At 55.8% G+C, this 18,101-nt stretch overlaps 2 protein-coding genes across 2 annotated transcripts; one reads left to right on the top strand and one right to left on the bottom strand.

Annotated features, from left to right (window-relative positions):
* Nucleotides 1-8: 8 nt before the first annotated feature.
* LOC119090228 (ubiquitin thioesterase trabid) lies at nucleotides 9-9,007 on the bottom strand. The gene is made up of 11 exons (XM_037213014.1): nucleotides 8,816-9,007; nucleotides 5,115-5,335; nucleotides 4,709-5,060; nucleotides 4,497-4,645; nucleotides 3,910-4,009; nucleotides 3,102-3,301; nucleotides 2,466-2,736; nucleotides 1,976-2,217; nucleotides 1,318-1,446; nucleotides 717-966; nucleotides 9-121 (listed from the first exon to the last, which is right to left on the bottom strand). The coding sequence occupies exons 2-11, from the start codon at nucleotides 5,239-5,241 to the stop codon at nucleotides 37-39; spliced, it is 1,905 nt and encodes a 634-aa protein (XP_037068909.1). The 5' UTR covers nucleotides 5,242-5,335; nucleotides 8,816-9,007; the 3' UTR covers nucleotides 9-36.
* A 1,043-nt stretch (nucleotides 9,008-10,050) lies between these two features.
* Nucleotides 10,051-17,089, top strand: LOC119089506 (aspartate aminotransferase, cytoplasmic). Its single transcript, XM_037212234.1, has 7 exons — nucleotides 10,051-10,355; nucleotides 11,581-11,762; nucleotides 13,001-13,109; nucleotides 13,535-13,903; nucleotides 14,651-14,816; nucleotides 15,442-15,584; nucleotides 16,573-17,089. Exons 1-7 carry the CDS (start codon nucleotides 10,247-10,249, stop codon nucleotides 16,713-16,715), a joined length of 1,221 nt encoding a protein of 406 aa, XP_037068129.1. The 5' UTR covers nucleotides 10,051-10,246; the 3' UTR covers nucleotides 16,716-17,089.
* Nucleotides 17,090-18,101: the final 1,012 nt, after the last annotated feature.

The raw sequence follows: 18,101 nt of genomic DNA, 5'->3' as shown, positions 1-18,101 counted from the left end.
ATCACTGGACTAAACGGCGCGGCGCGCGTGCGGTCGTCACTCGCCCTCCGACTCGTTCTCGGAGCTGGCCTCGTCGCCGGCCGCCGGCAGCTTGGTGGGGAACACCGGACCGGTCACTGGGCTGCGAACACGCCGACAGGTCGCCGTCAGTGAGGCGCCACCGGGCGGCACCAGGCTGGACGGCGGGGTGCCGGTGGCGCGGCGGTTAACGCATATGAGCTGACCACTGCGCATCTGAAAAAAACTAGAGCTACGGGATTCGATTGCCCGCGGTGCCTGCCCTTTCCGCTAGGGTGACAGGCAGGCGACGCCATGTACCCCAGCAGCTGAGTGCGTCGCAAAGCCCCAATGGCGACGAGACTCGACAGCGCAACGCTCGCAGGCTGCATCTCAGATGCTGGTGATGCACCACGGGATTGTCAATAGGACGCCCAGGATGGGCGTGCAAATGCCAAGACAAGGCAATGGCCATGGAGATGCCACAGGGCCGTAATACGTATTGATCAATTCGTTTTTGATCTGAACAGACGACAGGGCAGAAGCCAATCACCATACGAGTAAGACAGTCAGTCGTCTGGCCCACCTATTTGAGAATTTCAAACAGTGTATCATCTAATTCGTGACCATTAGCGCTGTGAGGACAGTCAGTCCGTTTCGAGCGCCGCCGGCAGCAGGGCGCCCCGCCGCCGGCGCCCTTCCCACGCGGCGCCGCTCACCACATGCGGCGGTAGTAGTTGAGCCACTCCTGCACCATCTGTGCGACGAGCAGCGGCGGCCGCGGCAGCTGGCACTGCGTCACCAGACAGCCGCCGTCGGTTACGCACACGTCCAGCCACTGGCGCAGCAGCGCCTCCTCGCGGCCGCGCTCGGCGCGCGTCACGAAGTGCACCGGCAGCAGCTTGCCGTCGTGCGTCATCAGCGGGAAGAACACGACGCCGCCCGCCTCCGGGCTGTGCTGGTCGGCGCCTGCAGACAGCGGCGAAGTCAGGACCGAGGCCAGTCGGCAGAGACGGCGTCAGATGGGGGGGGGGGGGGGGGGGGCAGGGCCTCGGTCCGAACGCCGGCGGAACGGCTCCGGTCCGCTGGAGGCCGTGGTTGGACAGCCTTGGCGCCACGGCGGCCGTCTGTACGACCCGAAGCTCGGCAGGATCCGTCCGCCGCTGGTCGGAGCCAACGGTCGCGGCCCTCGCCACATCACCGCCAGAGCATTTCCCCGCGTGCGCAGTCCTATCAAGCCCTCTAGCGCCCACTCGCTGCCTACTCGCGCCCACGCGAGCCGCCGCCTCAGCCGCAGCGGCGCACCGCCCGCCGACTGACCGGCGCCGGTGATGTGCGAGGTGGGCGGCATGGCCGGAAGCAGCGCCGAGAAGTGCCCCCGCGTGTAGCCCAGGCAGATGGGCGACTTGGAGCAGAAGGACGAGTCCCACAGCAGTGGCAGGTACACCCCTGAAACGCAGCGGGTTCAGGCTGAGACGCCCCCGGCGGACAGCACACGCCGCCGGCTTGCGGCGCTGGTCTCGGGGACAGCGCCGGACGCGGTCTGGGTGCCCACGCACGCCCGCCAGTGCACCCGACCGGGTCGGCCCGAGAGATGTCAAATCTGGTTCCCAAGTCACGCAATGAACGTCGAGTTACGAGAACGTTTCAGCAAGTGACGTACCCAGGCAACGTGAATCCCAGCTAACACATTTGGTTCGATAACATTCGGCACAGCTGTATGTGGTTGACAACACCATTTACAAAAGGGAACTTTCCTGTGACCCAGCGCACAAAAAAAAAAATGTTCCGCTCAATTGTAACGAGCTAATATACTATCAGCGGCAGTACGAACACCTCAAATGCCCATTCCCGCGTACCACGCAGACGGACACTAGCTTGTCCTCAGCTTTAACAGCATCGGCGTCGCGCCGCTCCTCTCACAGCTGCAGCGGCCACCAGGCCCCCTCCCGCCAGGCCGCACCGCCCCGCCACTGACCTTCGAACCTGGCGTAGCCGAGTGGCTCGCCCCGGAAGCTCTTGACGTACTTGACGCCGTACACGATGATGGGTCGGCGGATGATGTGCGCCAGCGTCCAGATGTGCAGCTGCTCGAGCGGCATGCCCGGCTTGCCGAGCGCCAGCAGCTGCAGCCAGTCGTGGCGCAGCTGGTCCTCGTCCAGGCTGTACTGCAGCCGCTCCGTCTGCTGGCGCTCATACTCGCACCAGCGCGGGTAGAACCTGTCGGCCAGGGCAGGCGGCTGCTGACGCGGCGCCGGCCGGTCCGGCGCAGGGCGGGGAGGACACGAGGACTACACGGCGGCTCACGACGCCTGCCGCACCAGACGGCGCGTCACCCCATAGCCCGCACGTTCTACGCCTGACGACGAACGAACCCCACTAGAAGCTCTTTAAAAGAATCCAAGCATCGGGTCGATCCCCGCGCGCGCCCGGTCAGCTCAGCCATGCCTGGGGGTGGAGCCACTCACGCGCCGGCCGCCTCGTGCAGGCTGTCGAAGAGGGCGCGTCGGAGCGTGTTCTCGCGGTCGAACACGCCCCAGGTGGTCTGCAGCACCGAGTCGAGCAGGCAGTCGCCGGCCGTTCGGTTCCAGACGGCGTGCAGCCGCGAGCCCAGCCGCTCCGTCACGTCCAGGCTCCAGTTGATGATGGGCGCGTCCACCTCCAGCTCCTTCTGCGCGTCCTTGTCCAGCAGCTCCTCGAACAGCTGCTGCTGCACCATCTCTGGCAGCTCCTCAATGTCTGCGGGCCGGGGGGAAGGGGTCGGGTCAAGCGTTACGGTGCGCCGGCCTCGGGGCGGCGACGCTCGTCGCCCGAGCGACTCTGACGATCCCTGACGACCTCCGGAACTCGGCAGGCCGGGCCGCCATGGACGCAGCGGGCAGCACAGCACGTCCCCGCGCTCCTTTTCACCCTACGCCGTTCCGATCCGCCCAGCGCCGCCAGCGTCACACTGTCTAACGCAAACGATGCAGGACCGCGTGGCCGGCCGGCCTCGGGCCTGGCGCAGCGCCACCGGTCGCTCCCTCTTCCCCTCCCCCCCCCCCCCCTGCCCTCCCTCCCGAGCAGCGGCAGCAGGCGCGCCAACCGCAGCGTCGCGCACCCACCGGCGGGCAGAGAAAACCACGTCATGTCGGTCATGAAGTAGCAGGGGAAGGCGACCTTCTTCTGGCGGAGCGTGGTGGCCACCGAGCGGCGCACGGCCTGCGCCAGATCGGGCGCGACGAACGACGGCACGCGCTTGACGCCCGAGCCGGAGCCCTCCATGCGCGTCAGCACCGTCGACAGGATGTTGTCCTGGCAGAACCTGCGGCGGCGCGCCGTCCCCGTCAGCGGACGCGCGCGCCAAACAGCAACACTGACCACCGCCGGGCCTCACCACGCCACCAGCCTGGATCACGCAGCCTGCGCATGCGCGGTCTCTCCTTACGCAGCAAAAGCAAAAATCGAGCCACGTATGATAATAGCACGTTCTCCCATATAATTCGCAAACGCAAATATGCGTTCTCGCGCCGGCGCAGGCAAGTTATGAAGGAACTGCCAGCTCCGCGCTTATTCACTTTTCAGTGTTTAGATGGTGCCAAGGTGAGCATTTGACGGTGCCGCAGGATGACACGTGCAACCGTGACTTGTGAAATGATGACCACTAGGTGGAATGGTGCGCTAACTGACATGATGACCAGGTGGACTAGTGTTTTGCCTCACATGATGACCAGGTGGATTGTTATTCCTCCTGACATGATGACCAGCTGCCTTGTTATTCCTCCTGACATGATGACCAGCTGGACCGTTATTCCTCCTGACATAATGGCCAGGTGAACTGCTATTCCTCCCAGCATGATGACCAGGTGCACTAACACGTATACTGACCTGATGACCAGGTGTACTACCAGGTGTACTAGCATGTATACTGACCTGATGGCCAGGTGGACGAGCGTGAGGCCGGGCTCGAAGACGGCTGGTCGATTCAGCAGCGTCACTTCGGCCTTGCTCAGCTGGCGGGCCGGGTCACCTCCTGGCCGCGAACAGACGGCAGGTCGCGTCAGGCGGCGACGCGGGAGCTCGCACGGGGACACAGCGGGCTCACACAAACACGCCGCCGCGACGACCCACGCTGATATCGGACACGTTTCGTGGGAGATCTGCACTGTACCTCCTGTACGGGAGCCAGCCACACGGACAACGTTCACACACCAGAACCACCACGGCCCTAACGTAGATTCAGCCACTGAGACCCACGATAACCAAAATGGTAGCTTGTGTGTGTCACTGAGGCTTTACGACGCACTCAGCTGCTGATGCTACATGGCGTCGCCTGCCTCTCACCCTGGTAGGAAAGGCGGGCACCGCGGGGAATCGAGCCCCGTAGCTCTGGTTTCCAAGACGCGCAGTGGCCATAGCGTAGCCTGATACAAAGAGCAGGCCCACATTGCCGTCCAAAGTAACGCATTCCGTCCCGACACGCATGAGCCGGGCGGCGCGTCGGCCGCCGCCGCACCCACCTGAGGCGAGGTACGCGTCGACCGGCTCCGGGTCGCCGTCGACGGTGGCGAGGCAGGCGCTGAGCCAGCCCCAGTCGGCCTCGCGCTGGCGGCGGCGCAGCTGCTTCAGCCGGCGCTCGTACTCGTAGTTGGAGAGCGGCGGCGAGGCGGCCGCGGCGCCGCCGCCCTCGCCGCCCTCGTCCGGCTCGCCGGCCGGCCGCCACACCTGGCACATGGCGCAGCGCCGGCTGCGCGGATAGTTCTCGTACGTGCAGGCGGCGCACGCCCACTTGCGCGGCCCGGCCGCCGGCTCCTGGTGGCGCGGCGACGGCGTCGGCGGCGAGCCGCGGCGCGCCAGGCTCTCGGCCGACGGCGTGCGGATGCGCAGCGGCGCCAGTGCCTCGTGCAGCCCGGCCGCCGAGAGCGGCGAGGCGCGCCGTCGCGGCGACAGGCACTGCACGCACTTGGCGGCGCGCGGCCAGTTGAGGTAGGTGCAGAGCGCGCACGGCCACTTGCGGCCGGCCTCGTCGGCGGCCGGCGGCGAGGCCGGCGGACTGCTGCTGCCACCGCCGCCGCCGCCTCCCCCTCCGCCTCCGCTGCCGCCGCCGCCGCCGCCAGCCGACGAACAGATGTAAATACTTGGGTCGGCCTGCTCCGAGATCAGGTAGACGACGCGCGGCGCGTAGCACATCGTGCATTTCTTGGAGGATGGGAAGTTTTCGTACGTGCAGTACTCGCAGGCCCACTTGTGTTCGGCGGAGCTCATGACTGCCGGCGGCCCGGGCGCCGCCTGAACGCGGGCCGGGCGGACTGCGGCGCGGCCCGCTACTGCGACATGGCACTCAACCGCTCCTCAGCGCCTGCAACACAAACCACAGCCTCTATTCAGATGAGGCTGCAAATACCATAAAGCCCATAAAAGTGGTGAGCCTGACATTTATAATTTTGCTGTAATGTAACATTGAGCAATTCCTCCCAATGAGCAAAAAGCACTGCCAGTGAAGGCAACTACACCTTGTTGAGCATCAGCACCTTCATACAGATATCTATCAGTTTGCAAAGATTACTTCAGCAGACTATGTTATGTGTAGTTGGTTGTGAAGAACATTCTTCCCACTCAATGCCACACACACAATCGTGATTCCGGTTCAACAAGGCAACTTTAGCGAAGCATTTTTGTGTAACATGAACTGACACAGCAGCGACCTCCTGGCCAGTGCTCCCACCTGCCTCCCCAGTGTTTACCTGACCCCACAGCATGGACACAAACCTAAACTACCCCTGCACAGCATCAAGTACCAGCTGCTCACCACTGTGACACTGCACACTAACAGGAACAATGAGGATGATGATAGAGGACCTGATGTTTATACACATTTGACAATGCTTGATACTCCAGGATGGCTGTTCAGCTGCACAGAAACAGAGAGTTCAAAAACAATGAGCTTTGGCAAATGCTTTGCCCACAACCCACACAGTCAAGATCATGTGTCTCTGGCAATGCTAGTGTTGGGTTGGCCTAGATACCTGATGTGATCACCAAACAGACCATTGTGATGAAGTGAAAGCATTCAGCTGGACACCCAGGCATCTGAGACATTGTACAGACAGGAGGTTGGCTTAATGACAGTGACCTGTTCAGCCCAGCATGACATGTGTACACCTGCACCTGTTGTAAAGTGATCAGCCTAATCACAGGTGATGAAAGTGCACTCAGGTTGGGGCAGGGTGAGTTTTCAGAAACAGCCAATCCTGTACTCAGTGTTAAGCTCCTCTGATAACTACCTTTTCCTACCAAACAGCATACTACATTTTCATTCTCAACAATCGTTTGTAGTCCAGTACAACTCTCATGACTCACTGGAGCTCAGATGGACAAAAACTCAGTATGTACTAAAGTCACATGAGGCAGAACTAACACCTTACACAGACCATGTCTAGACCTAACACCATCCCTCTTGCACTTCCACATCTTAATTTGGCCCAGGTAGTTAACATGTGCCAGGGTCCCATAGGTGGATTCAAGATCCCACATGGTTCCATGCATCTTGATGGCATCCTAGGATCTTTTGGGAGCTTCAAGCATGTCTGTTTTGTAGACTTAGCATCATTCAGCAAGTTACTGCCTCTGTTGCCCAATTAGTGGAACATCAAAAACTCTAATATGTGGTATTGTGGAAGGCATGATCATCCATGCCTAGAAACTGGGCTAGCATGGCCCAAATTGATGGCCAATAAACAACTGCCTGGGACTGCTAGGCTGGAACAACTGTGCAACAGTCATGTGTGGCAATTGCAAATATCTGGCAACAGCTGTATATTAAACTAGAAGTGCTCTGTTTGGATGCCAAGGGCAGGACCTGCACAAAAATCAGCTCTTGGTTGGGGCTCTGATTCCAGGCCACAGCTAGAATGTTCAACCAGATAATGTGTGTGGGAAGCAAAAACTGGGATTTAAGGTATGAGAACTATCATGGTAATATTGTACCCCCTGTCAAAAAACAAAAATATCAATTTAAAACCAATGTCTGGTGAAAACAATAAATCTAGTTGTGGTCTTGCACATATCTGCTAATGCACATATCAAGCCATCCCTAACCACAAAGTCAAGAGAAGGAACATCACTTGAAAATAAAGGGGCAGAAAACTAACTTTGTCTCTCTACCATATCCTGAAACTCTGGATAGTGCCCAATTTTATCCAATTGACCAGTAGCCAAAAACAAATAGTTTTACAAGAAAAATTGCAATGCCTTCAGATATGGCTTGCCTGGACAAGTAAACAACATCATAAAGCTCTATTTCGCACCTTACGATAGCAATTCAGTGTCCTGTGTGACATAAAAGTTGAAATAACTGATATTAGAATATGTCTTCAAGATATCATGGAGCCACCCATGGGCTATCAAAAGACTATAACATGATGATCAGAGGAGGGCAAACTGATATGCTGATAATGACAATCAATTAATAATTGAGATAAGATCATGATAATCATGGCTCTATTAAAAATAACATTTATCCCCTGAGAGCTTATGTAGTATTTTACACTGAGCCAGTGAAGTTGGGATGTGCATTTATGGTTTAATTGATCAAACATGGACCTGGACTTAGATCCATGGTCCTGATAGAGTGGTGCTCAGACTAAAACTTCAATAATAAACCATATGCTTATTTTTGAAATAGCTAATCAGTCATCTTTCTACCTGGGTTGCCCACCCCTAGTCACCAGCATGACTAGGGGTGATAAGCTAGCCTACTGCACACCTGTAATTAGCTCCAGAGCATATTACATACCTGTAAGTAGCTCCAACCTTCTTTTCATAGCCACTAATTCATTTAGTAGGTATATGTTTAATTTTGCAATGCAACTTTACAGCATGCATATTCTAAAATTAAAAATAAGCAATTCTATAACTGGTTATTAAATACCATTTGCTGCAGTAAAATAATGTGATGATGAATTCAGCACTAAGATATAACTATCTCAAGGATAACAATTCAGCATAACTTCACAGAATAATCAATGTCTGCAGAAAACTAGCAGCAAAAAAGGTTTCCAATGTATCAGGACAGTTTATGTGGACAGTTATGTTTGAACACACCCATAGCTTATCAGCTTTGGCTGTGTATCAAATACACTGTTAATGCCAATGCATACTGTCTGTCAACCATGCTCAGTTATTACACATACCATCTTAATTACAAGAAAAACCAAGTTTTCAGCATTCCCAGCAGAGACACACAAACTGCAGGAGCCAGACAGGGCTGAATCCCTAAATTTCTGAAAATATAGCACTTAAATGTTGTGACCAGAGGAGGGCAAACTTTTGCAGTGTTTATGTTTAGCCTTTTATGTTTGGTCATAAGAAATTCACCCAGTGGGTAGTATGTTTAGCTTGGTGAGCTAACACTTGCACAAGAATGCACTTAACTCAAACCTGGGTGCATTGCACTTAATATCCTGATCAATTTTGCATAAATAAATATTTTTGGAGCATATTTGCCTGAAATTGCTCTTGCAACACCATAACCCTTTGAAGCATTGGCTCTCCATGAACCAAGACTGGTAATAACAATGCACCAAACTTTGATTGCTCAGATTTGAGGTGCATTGTCTCTGAAATTGTTGCCACAATGCTTTTTTCAATTGGGGCAACAGGTCATTCACCTATCCACCTCAACAACACAAACAGACTTGCAATAGGATCCTGTACCTGGGTTGGTAGCAGGAACATTACAAATGACGCGAATTTGACACACTGACAAATATATGCTTATCGTGATGGAAGATGCTGAGCAAGGCATTCAGGTTTTGAACTACTGACACCGTATGCGTACCTTTTAACGTGGAAGTTAATATTCCCTGATCCCTCACCACGCGAGGCACTTGACTTATTAAATGGTAACCACACGCACCAGGCATCAACGCGTTGGTAGAGCTTGAAAACCTTTGCCCTTGTTTTTGGACAAAGCAACAATAATGAACAAACACCTCACATCAAAGAAAACAACCAGCCCGATTTCGCCCCACCACCATACGCATTGAACAACAATGAGTAACCAATAACAAACTTTCGTCTTTGTGTGGCATTTACGACGCGATTTCTACCTAACTTGGATGACTTCCAAGGATATTTGATTCTAAAACTGTGTCAATTTGCATTAAATTGTTTATAAGCTCTATTAATTTGTGTGCAGGAAAACTGAGAATGAAACTTCATGGACCATATAAAAAACTTAGACTTATTCGAAGCATTTACAATCTCATACCTGCGCGCGCAGCTCGCAATACGGCGGCCTTGAATTCAGCTGTGGTACGCATGTATTACTCCAAAACGTTTTCTGGTCAATATCCAAATATCTCACAAAAGAAATGAAAGATGATTACGTTTTAAAAAGAATGAACCTCCAGTTAGCTGGCTGGTCCCGATTGCCAGGCTTATTAACAGCAAAAACATTTTTATTTTCAATTTGACTGACTGAAAACTCCTGGTTTGGGCAGGACATTCTTCAGTAACCACAACTTGCTGTACAGACCATAATCCCAGCTTCCCGGCATAGAAACCCCAATTTCCATGCAAAAATTAAAGGTCAGAAAGCTTTCGAGCTGTAGCATACATTGCAATGTCAACATAGCCGTCTCGCTTCAGCGTGATCTTCCAGTAGTTATTTTGTGGATGAATGTTTACATCGTGCAAATGCTGGGGGGATGTGTTTTACATGAGCCCCGCACTCTACCCTTAAGCTTATGCCTCCGGCGATACGCGCACTGAGAAACGATAAAGTATTGGTGTTGTAGGGACTGGTGGGAACCGGGAGTTCTCCGTTGTCTGGGTTGAGTGTTGAGGCTCACAGCTAGTTTTGGTTACAAAAGCAGTGGTTGGTGCCTGGCTGATGTGTGATCATATTTCTGGAAACTTATGGTTGTTGAACGGAACACAAAGAAGGCCAGAATATCACATTGCTACCAGTTGTAACTGCGTTAATGACGGCAGTACTTTACGTGGACCTAGCACACGCTTTCCGAACGCTTCCAATCAACTCTGGGGAAGGGGGCGGGGCGGGACGTGACCTTCGTGAAGGTGATCGTGCGAGCGGAGCGGTCTGGCTTGGCTTGGAGGCTGCGGTGCATTTCTCGGGTCGTTATTCCTGTTCCGGGCCGCCCGCTATCATTTTTTTCTGACATAGAACTGGCCGTCCGTACCCCCAGGGTCGTCCACGCATTTGATCATAACTTTTAAAGCTGAAAAGGGCGAACAATCCTCGATTATGAGCCGCTTCGCCGACGTTCAGACTGCCCCACCAATTGAAGTATTTGCCCTGACAAGAGGGTTTAATGCCGATCAGCATCCCAAAAAAGTGAACTTGGGAGTTGGAGGTGAGTGTATGAAACGCAATCTGGGTGGGGTTAACCAGTCTGCAAAAAATCCATCCATTGCGGTGGACGCCTACGGTGCTTGACATGGTGTGGTGAACATCGCGCTTGCGTGCCAAATGGCATTGAACATTCAAGTGATTTCCCTGTGAAAAATATGTTAAGTATTTTTGTCTGTATTTTCCTTTTAGACATGACAATATCTTGAAAAATTGGCTGGTTATGGGCTGGAATTGGTGGTGATTGCACCAAACTGAGATTCCATAACTTCAGTTTCGCCACGTTTGTGAGGGTGTTGATGGAATTCCCGTAGCACTGCTTCTGTGGCAAATATTGCCTGGTGTCCCTGTAAAGTGCATTTTTGAAGCCTGGTCTAAACATGCTCAAAACTTGCATGCAAGGAAATTAGCTTGCAAAAACTTGCATGCAAAGGCATTTAGGTACATCTTAGTGGTGGCTCCCTGGGTAATCTTGTTTCCATCCTTGTCATCATGAAAATTTGATATGGATTCTGACTCCCACTAGTTCTTTTTAGTGTGTTTTTACTTTGTACTGTAGGGTCAAATGGTTTATGCTTTGTCAAACACAGCACCATCTGGTATATTGGTCAGTTTGAGCTGATTGCTGGGACATGATTCTATTTGTTACTCAAAGATAAGGCACTCCACCAGGTGCGTAGAGAAGGTCATACAATATTGCTAAGAAAATATTTGACTTTGAATGACCTTTTGTTTTGAGCACTGACCTTCAGATTTTTAACATGTGATCACCATCTAGTAATTGATGTTTTTTCAATACTTTATCTAACCTGAGTTCCGCCAACATTTTGCAACACAAGTTGGAAAACCATAGTTTGACCTTGCATAGGCTTTGAGTGACCTGCAGCCTATGTTTGGGCTGTGGACACCATTACATAACAACATGAGAAATCATTTTGTGTTTCTCTTAAAGCTTTGCAATAGCTCAAAAGCAGTTATCAAAACATTCAAAACAAAATTGCCATGAGTATCTTTATGATAAGAGCATGGCAATCGATACCCATAACCTGTAGCATAATGTTTTTTTACTGAAGTCTGCATAAACTAGAGGGCTGGTATTGATTTTAAATGTTTGAGTTGTGTTTCTCACACTAATGTCATTGAGATGATCTAAGCCATTCTCCCCCACCATACAAGTTGTGTATTTCCACACTAATGTCATTGAGATGATCTCTGCCCATTCTCCCCAGCATACCGATCAGAAGAGGGAAAGCCATGGGTTCTGCCAGTGGTGCGGAAGTTGGAGGTTATGCTGGCCGCCGACGAGACGCTGAACCACGAGTACCTACCGGTGCTTGGACTGGATGCCCTCTCCAAGGCTGCTGTGCACTTGCTTCTGGGAACAGACTGCCCTGCTGTCATAGAGAACAGGGTATGGAGAGTAGCACCATCGCTGATCACTGACAAGGCCTCGGGACAAACAATGCTTGTCTAGATCTGTGGCCCAACCAACTTACAGTGCTCACTGACAAATGGGCAACTCAGCCAACTGGACATGGAGATGTGGCAGGGCACAGCCCAAATCAGATTAGACCTGACCTGACCTGACCTGACCTGATCAAATGTGATCAAACCTGACCTGGCCAAACTAGACCTGACCTGATCATGCCAGACTTGACCTGATCATGCCAGATGACCTGACCTGACCTGACCTGAACTGAACTGAACTGAACTGAACTGGCCAGACCAGATGAGACCAGACCAGACCAGACCAAACCAGTCCAAAGCCAACTATACCAAACCATACCAAATGAAACCAAACCAAGCAATCCACACCATACCATACCATGCCATATTGTGTCATTTTATGTCATGTCATGTCATGTCATGAAATGTCATGTCATGCCATGCCATGCCATGCCATGCCATGCCATTTAATTTTATGTCATGCCATGCCATGCCATGCCAGGCCAGGCCAGGCCAGGCCAGGCCAGACCAGACCAGACCAGACCAGACCAGACCAGACCAGACCAGACCAAACCAAACCAAACCAAACCAAACCAAACCAAACCAAACCAAACCAAACCATACCAAACTAAATCAAACCAGCATGACCTGACATGACAGGATGTGGCACAAGCTGCATAAACAGAACACAGGTCACTGTCATGTCTGGTGTCCTGATCCCACTTAGCACTTGGCCTGACTTGGCTCTGATATGATGAGAGCTGACTTGAAATGACCAGGCCAGACCAGACCTGAACCCCATCTCCACTTCTCTCATCTGGATTCTGGTTTAGCTCATCCCCTGGTCACCCATGAATGGCTCAGTTTTCCTTTACAATTGAGGCACGGAAGCAAGCGGATCGCATGGTACAATCAGGCTCAACTCAAACGTCTCCGCAGAGGTCCAGGGCTCTCCATCCACATAGCTCACCCTGTATACCCCCGACGCGATCATGGTGACTCGTCCACGCCCCGTCAGCGGCGGGCGCCTCGCTGGCGGGCCGGCTGCAGCGCGGAGCGTGCCGCCGCCGCTGGCGGAGCGCGCCGCCGCCGCCGTCCGTCAGAGGCGCCCGCCGCTGGCGGAGCGCGCCGCCGCCGCCGTCTGTCGGAGGCGCGCGGTCCGCGCCCGCCGCCCTCTGATCAGACCCGCCCTCCGTCCGGCAGGCGATCGGCGTGCAGGCGCTGTCCGGCACGGGCGCGCTCTACATCGGCGCCCTGTTCCTGCGCAAGATCCTCGGCTACGACACCTACTACTACTCGCAGCCCACCTGGGGTGCGTGTGGCGCGGCGGCTGGCGGAGCTGGCGGGGGCAGGGCGATGGTCGGGTAGCTGGGACCGGCTGCAGCATGTGACGTTGAGTCGGAACTTGGGTGTGGCGGTGGTCGAGGGCCGTAAGAAGTCGTGGGTCGCGACACGGCATCTGGGCGCTTCCAGCCAAAGGAGCTCGTAGCCCATGCAAGATGTTGTATTGCAATCATGTGGGGTGGCTTTATCAGTTGATGTAGCTGTGTCCGATCGTGCGGCGTTTGTATCCCCCGAGTGTCCGGGTCGTGAATTATTGATACCTTATGATGTATCTGTTTCAGCATCAGTGATCAATGCAAGGTCAGTGCGACAGCTTTAGTGCACACCTGGGTGCTATTTGTTTATCCATTTACATGGTAAATTCACCTAAAGTTACCCGTTTTGCACCCTCAGGAAACCACAAGCTCATCTTCGACACAGCGGGCTTCAAGCAGGGCCGCGCCTACCGCTACTGGGACCCCAAAACCAAGAACATCGACTTCGACGGCATGTGTGAGGACCTGCGGCAGGCGCCGGAGAACTCGGTCGTCATCCTGCACGCATGCGCGCACAACCCGACCGGCTGCGACCCGACGGACGAACAGTGGAAGCAGCTGTGCGAGATCATCCGCGAGAAGAAGCTGTTCCCGTTCTTCGACTCGGCGTACCAGGGCTTCGCGTCGGGCGACCCGGACAAGGACGCCAAGGCCGTCCGGCACTTCGCTAAGGAGGGCCTGGAACTCTTCTGCTCGCAGTCATTCTCCAAGAACTTCGGGCTGTACAGTGAGTGTGGCGTGGGTGAACAGGCAGTCTCTGTACCCGGACGTAGGAGAAAGTGACTGCGGACGAGCGGACCGGATATGTGCTCCCTTGCCCTGAGCTGCCCCTTCATCGCGTGAGCAACGCTAACCTGACTCTATCAGATGAGTTAGACCACACCCTGACCCCTTCCCTCAAGCGGCGGATCGGCAGCGTTCCCCGCGCACACGTGACCGGAGCAGAAGCGTGACCCCATCAGACGAGAGGAACCGCAACCTGACACTCCTCAGCAGACTGATGGCGTAATAACGCGACCCTTCCCCTCGGACGAGCGGATCAATCACCATAACCAATGAGACGGGTGAATCAGTAACCTGACAATCCCAGACGAACGGGTCGTGGTCACCTGACTGTCACAGGGCTGGCGGATCAGGGACGCGATCATCCGAGGCGGGCTGATTGGCGCGCTCTCCCCGTCCCCAGACGAGCGGGTCGTGGTCACCTGACTGTCACAGGGCTGGCGGATCAGGGACGCGATCATCCGAGGCGGGCTGATTGGCGCGCTCTCCCCGTCCCCAGACGAGCGGGTCGTGGTCACCTGACTGTCACAGGGCTGGCGGATCAAGGACGCGACCATCCGAGGCGGGCTGATTGGCGCGCTCTCCCCGTCCCCAGACGAACGGGTCGTGGTCACCTGACTGTCACAGGGCTGGCGGATCAGGGACGCGATCATCCGAGGCGGGCTGATTGGCGTGCTCTCCCCGTCCCCAGACGAGCGGGTAGGCAACCTGACGGTGGTGATGTCGGACCCGGAGCTGGCGGCCGCGGTGCAGACTCAGCTGACGCTGGTGGTGCGCGCCACGTACAGTAACCCGCCGGCGCACGGGGCGCGCGTCGTCGCCGCCACGCTCACCAACAAGGACCTCTTCGCCGAGTGGTGAGCGCCTCAGGGAGCGGGCGCGGCTCTCGTGTCTCTCCGATGCGGCACAGGCTCGCGTGCCGCTGGTGCGTTGGTGGTACCGGAGCTGGGCGGAGCGTTGGGTCGTTCGGGGTGGGTGGAAACGGAGACCTACTTTGTAAGACTTTCGCATCGGTGACATGCCGCGATCTTGCGCTCTCTTCAAAGCTACCGCGTCATGACAGGGATCCGCTCCCGCGCCTATGGTGGCATCGGTGGTGGGTCGCTTGCGTCAGTTGGGGTCAGCCGACCGATGATCTGCGGGGAGCAGCGGATTATCGGCGGCGGTGACCCGGTACGGTGCCGTCCGCGCGGCCTCCGGGTCAGCGGAGGGGAGTCAGCAGCGCGCGCCTCGGACACGCCGAGGGACCGCTGCTCCCGGGCTCCGGTCAGACCCCGTGCTCCGGCCTGACCCAGGCTCCGGCCTGACCCGGACTCCAGCCTGACCCGTGCTCCTGCCTGACCTAGGCTCTGGTCTGACCCAGGCTCCGGTCTGACCCGGGTACCAGTGTGACGTGGGCCCTGGTCTGACCCGAGCTCCGGTCTAGCCCGTGCTCCAGTCTGACCCGTGCTCCGGCCTGACCGGCCCCGCGCCGCTCCGCAGGCAGGACTGCATCAAGGTGATGTCGGCGCGGATCATCCAGATGCGGGAGGCGCTGCGCGACCGTCTGGTGAAGCTGGGCACGCCCGGCACCTGGGACCACATCACCAGACAGATCGGCATGTTCTCCTTCACCGGCCTGACGCGTGAGTGCGCCGCGCGGGACCGCCGTTCCCGGAGCGGCACGTGCGCTCGGCGGCGCTGCTCGACCGGTGGCGGCGGGCGGAGGCGCGTCGCAGTCTGTGTTGTTGGACAGAAATGCAAGCTGGTCTGTCGGTGGTGAGGGGTGGGCTCGGGCGGTCTTTCAGCCGGTGTACGGGACCGGCACGCTTCCGTCCGGTGTCACCCGACCGCAGCTGTGGCGCGGCGCGCGACACCGCCGCTCAGCCAGCTGTGTCGCCACCTGCCCGTCGGGCCCAATGAACTCCTTGTGTATGTGTGTGTGTGCCGTCTCGGCAGCAGCGCGCCGTCCCGTCTGTGTTGGTGGCGGCGGCTGAGCGTCGAGCTTCGGGCGTGGAGACGATGCGTCCCGGTCCCTGCTTGGCCCCGTTCCGAGGGTGTTGTGTCAGTGCTCAGGGTTCGCCCCGCGGCGAGGAGCGTGCTCAGGTGACGCGAACACAGCTGGCTCGCTCGCGCACCGTGGCCCCGGTTCCCGTCCACGAGGTCTGCTTTCATTGGGAGGGAAACATTTATGGCAGGCAGTCATGTCATGACTTTGGATGGCGCACTCCAAAGCGCCGGTGCGTCTTGGCGAGCAGTGCAAACCTATAGCATAGCTTGATCACGTGGGCGGTCCATCAGCGCCCACGCATGAACCAGCTCTTGGTGAAACGTTGGTTGGCGTCTCCCGCTGGTCTTGACGCCGGCCTCGCTCCGTAGCTAGTGTTGACGCCGGCCCGGCTCCCCAGCTAGTGATGACGCCGGCCCGGCTCCTTCTGGTCTTGACGCCGGCCCGGCCCCGCTCCTCAGCTAGTGTTGACGCCTGCCCGGCCCCGCTCCTCAGCTAGTGTTGACGCCGGGCCGGCCCCGCTCCTCAGCTAGTGTTGACGCCGGGCCGGCCCCGCTCCCCAGCTAGTGTTGACGCCGGCCCCGCTCCCCAGCTAGTGTTGACGCCGGCCCGGCTCCGCTCCCCAGCGCAGCAGTGCGAGTACCTGATCAGCGAGCACCACATCTACATGCTGCGCAGCGGCCGCGCCAACATGGCCGGCCTCAGCAGCGCCAACCTCGACCACGTAGCAGCCGCCATCCACGACGCCGTCACCAAGTTCCCCGCCTAGAGCGCGCGCGTGCGACTCCAGCTGACGGCGGGCCGGCCGACGCCCCGCACGCGGCTGCCAGCACCGCCGTGCTCAGCTGGCGGAGCTGGGATCGGAGTTACGCGGCTGTGGTGTATTATAGAAGCAGTAATAGTGAGAACTGCGCGCATTTCGCCTTCATTTTACGGAAGCACTGCCGGTGTGGACTGTCGGTAGATGGGTGTTTTACTGCTTGTAGTCTGTTAAATACCAAGTCTTGGTTACGATGGCATGATGAATCCCTGTTATGCCTGTGGCCAGTTAAACGGATAATATTGGTTACAGTCTCGTGATACTTGCCCGTTGTGGAATGCGTGCAGCAGCGTGCTCAGAAATATGACGATCCGGGAATGACATCGTTTGTCTGTCCGATGCGTGGACGCACATCGCATGCCTGTGTTCTTGCACAACGTATTTAGGCGACTGGTGGGGGAGTGTCGCCGAGGTCATTGATGCTGGAGTGTGATCGGTGTTTGGCGTAAGAAACGGCAAAACAATTACTCAACGCACAGGTTTACCATGCTATGTATGGGACCTCACGTGCTTTCGGATGGGTGGGCACAGACTACGCGTGATCGGCTGGTTTCGCCCAGTGGTAGCCAGTATCGTGGCCGTGGACGCTGGGTACTGGTTCGGCAGGACTGAAGCCCGACGCTTCCTTACGAGAGGATCCGAAAGTCAGTTGGTGCACCGTCTTTCATCTACAGCTCATATGCAATTAATTGGTGATGCCAAAAATATGCAGCGTAAATGTATCCACTCACAGGGGCGTAGTTTCCCTCTTGGATAGGAACCTCCAGCCCCTCCAACGTCGAGGAGAAAGCTGGCCACAGTTAGTGAGAAATCTTTTTGTTTGGGGGACGTATTTTGGAGGTATTGTTAGGCATTTTCTCGTTTTTGCTCTCCCAACTTACTTTGTGAGGCTGCGCCCCTGCCAATTCGGTACTGGTGGCCGATAATCGTCATCATTATCTAGCCGGCAGCGTTCACTGCGTTGTCTTCCGTTAACCATTAGTAAAGATTGCGAATGCGTTGCGCTGAGTCGGATCGCACCTCCGCTAGTTGGACGGAGAGTGTTGGGCGGAGGAGGTCGGATGAGGTACGCTGACGGTGGCTAGGGAAGAGCGGACTCGAGGCCTGGTAAGCACATATTTGTGAGTCCAGTCGGGTCTCCTCCGAGATCGTCCGAGCTTCGTTTCAATCATCGTGGATCCATTGTTTTCAATGGTGATGGAGCCCACCTCCACATCGAGTTCTGGAGTTAGTTGGAGCTGAGACGACCAAAGCATGGAAAGCCCTATATCATGATAGCCACGAATTGTCTCACAAATTGTTTTCGCGGGGGTGCACTTGCGCGGCGTCGGTTTC

Source organism: Pollicipes pollicipes, unplaced genomic scaffold, assembly GCF_011947565.3.
Source record: "Pollicipes pollicipes isolate AB1234 unplaced genomic scaffold, Ppol_2.1 Scaffold_3087;HRSCAF=3621_pilon_pilon_pilon, whole genome shotgun sequence".
NCBI classification, from domain to species: domain Eukaryota; kingdom Metazoa; phylum Arthropoda; class Thecostraca; order Pollicipedomorpha; family Pollicipedidae; genus Pollicipes; species Pollicipes pollicipes.
Note: the sequence above shows the minus strand (reverse complement) of the source record. Positions and strands in the feature narration are given on the sequence as shown.

Bases quoted from the DNA above. Each gene is read 5' to 3' on its own strand.
- LOC119089506 (XM_037212234.1), top strand. From the start codon at position 10,247: ATGAGCCGCTTCGCCGACGTTCAGACTGCCCCACCAATTGAAGTATTT. The intron at 11,763-13,000 runs GTATGGAGAGTA...TCCGTCCGGCAG, and splicing joins CTGCTGTCATAGAGAACAGG to GCGATCGGCGTGCAGGCGCT. The intron at 15,585-16,572 runs GTGAGTGCGCCG...TCCGCTCCCCAG, and splicing joins CTCCTTCACCGGCCTGACGC to CGCAGCAGTGCGAGTACCTG.
- LOC119090228 (XM_037213014.1), bottom strand. From the start codon at position 5,241: ATGAGCTCCGCCGAACACAAGTGGGCCTGCGAGTACTGCACGTACGAA. The intron at 5,061-5,114 runs GTATTTACATCT...GCGGAGGCGGAG, and splicing joins CTCGGAGCAGGCCGACCCAA to GGGGAGGCGGCGGCGGCGGT. The intron at 967-1,317 runs GTCAGTCGGCGG...CGCTGTCTGCAG, and splicing joins CTCGCACATCACCGGCGCCG to GCGCCGACCAGCACAGCCCG.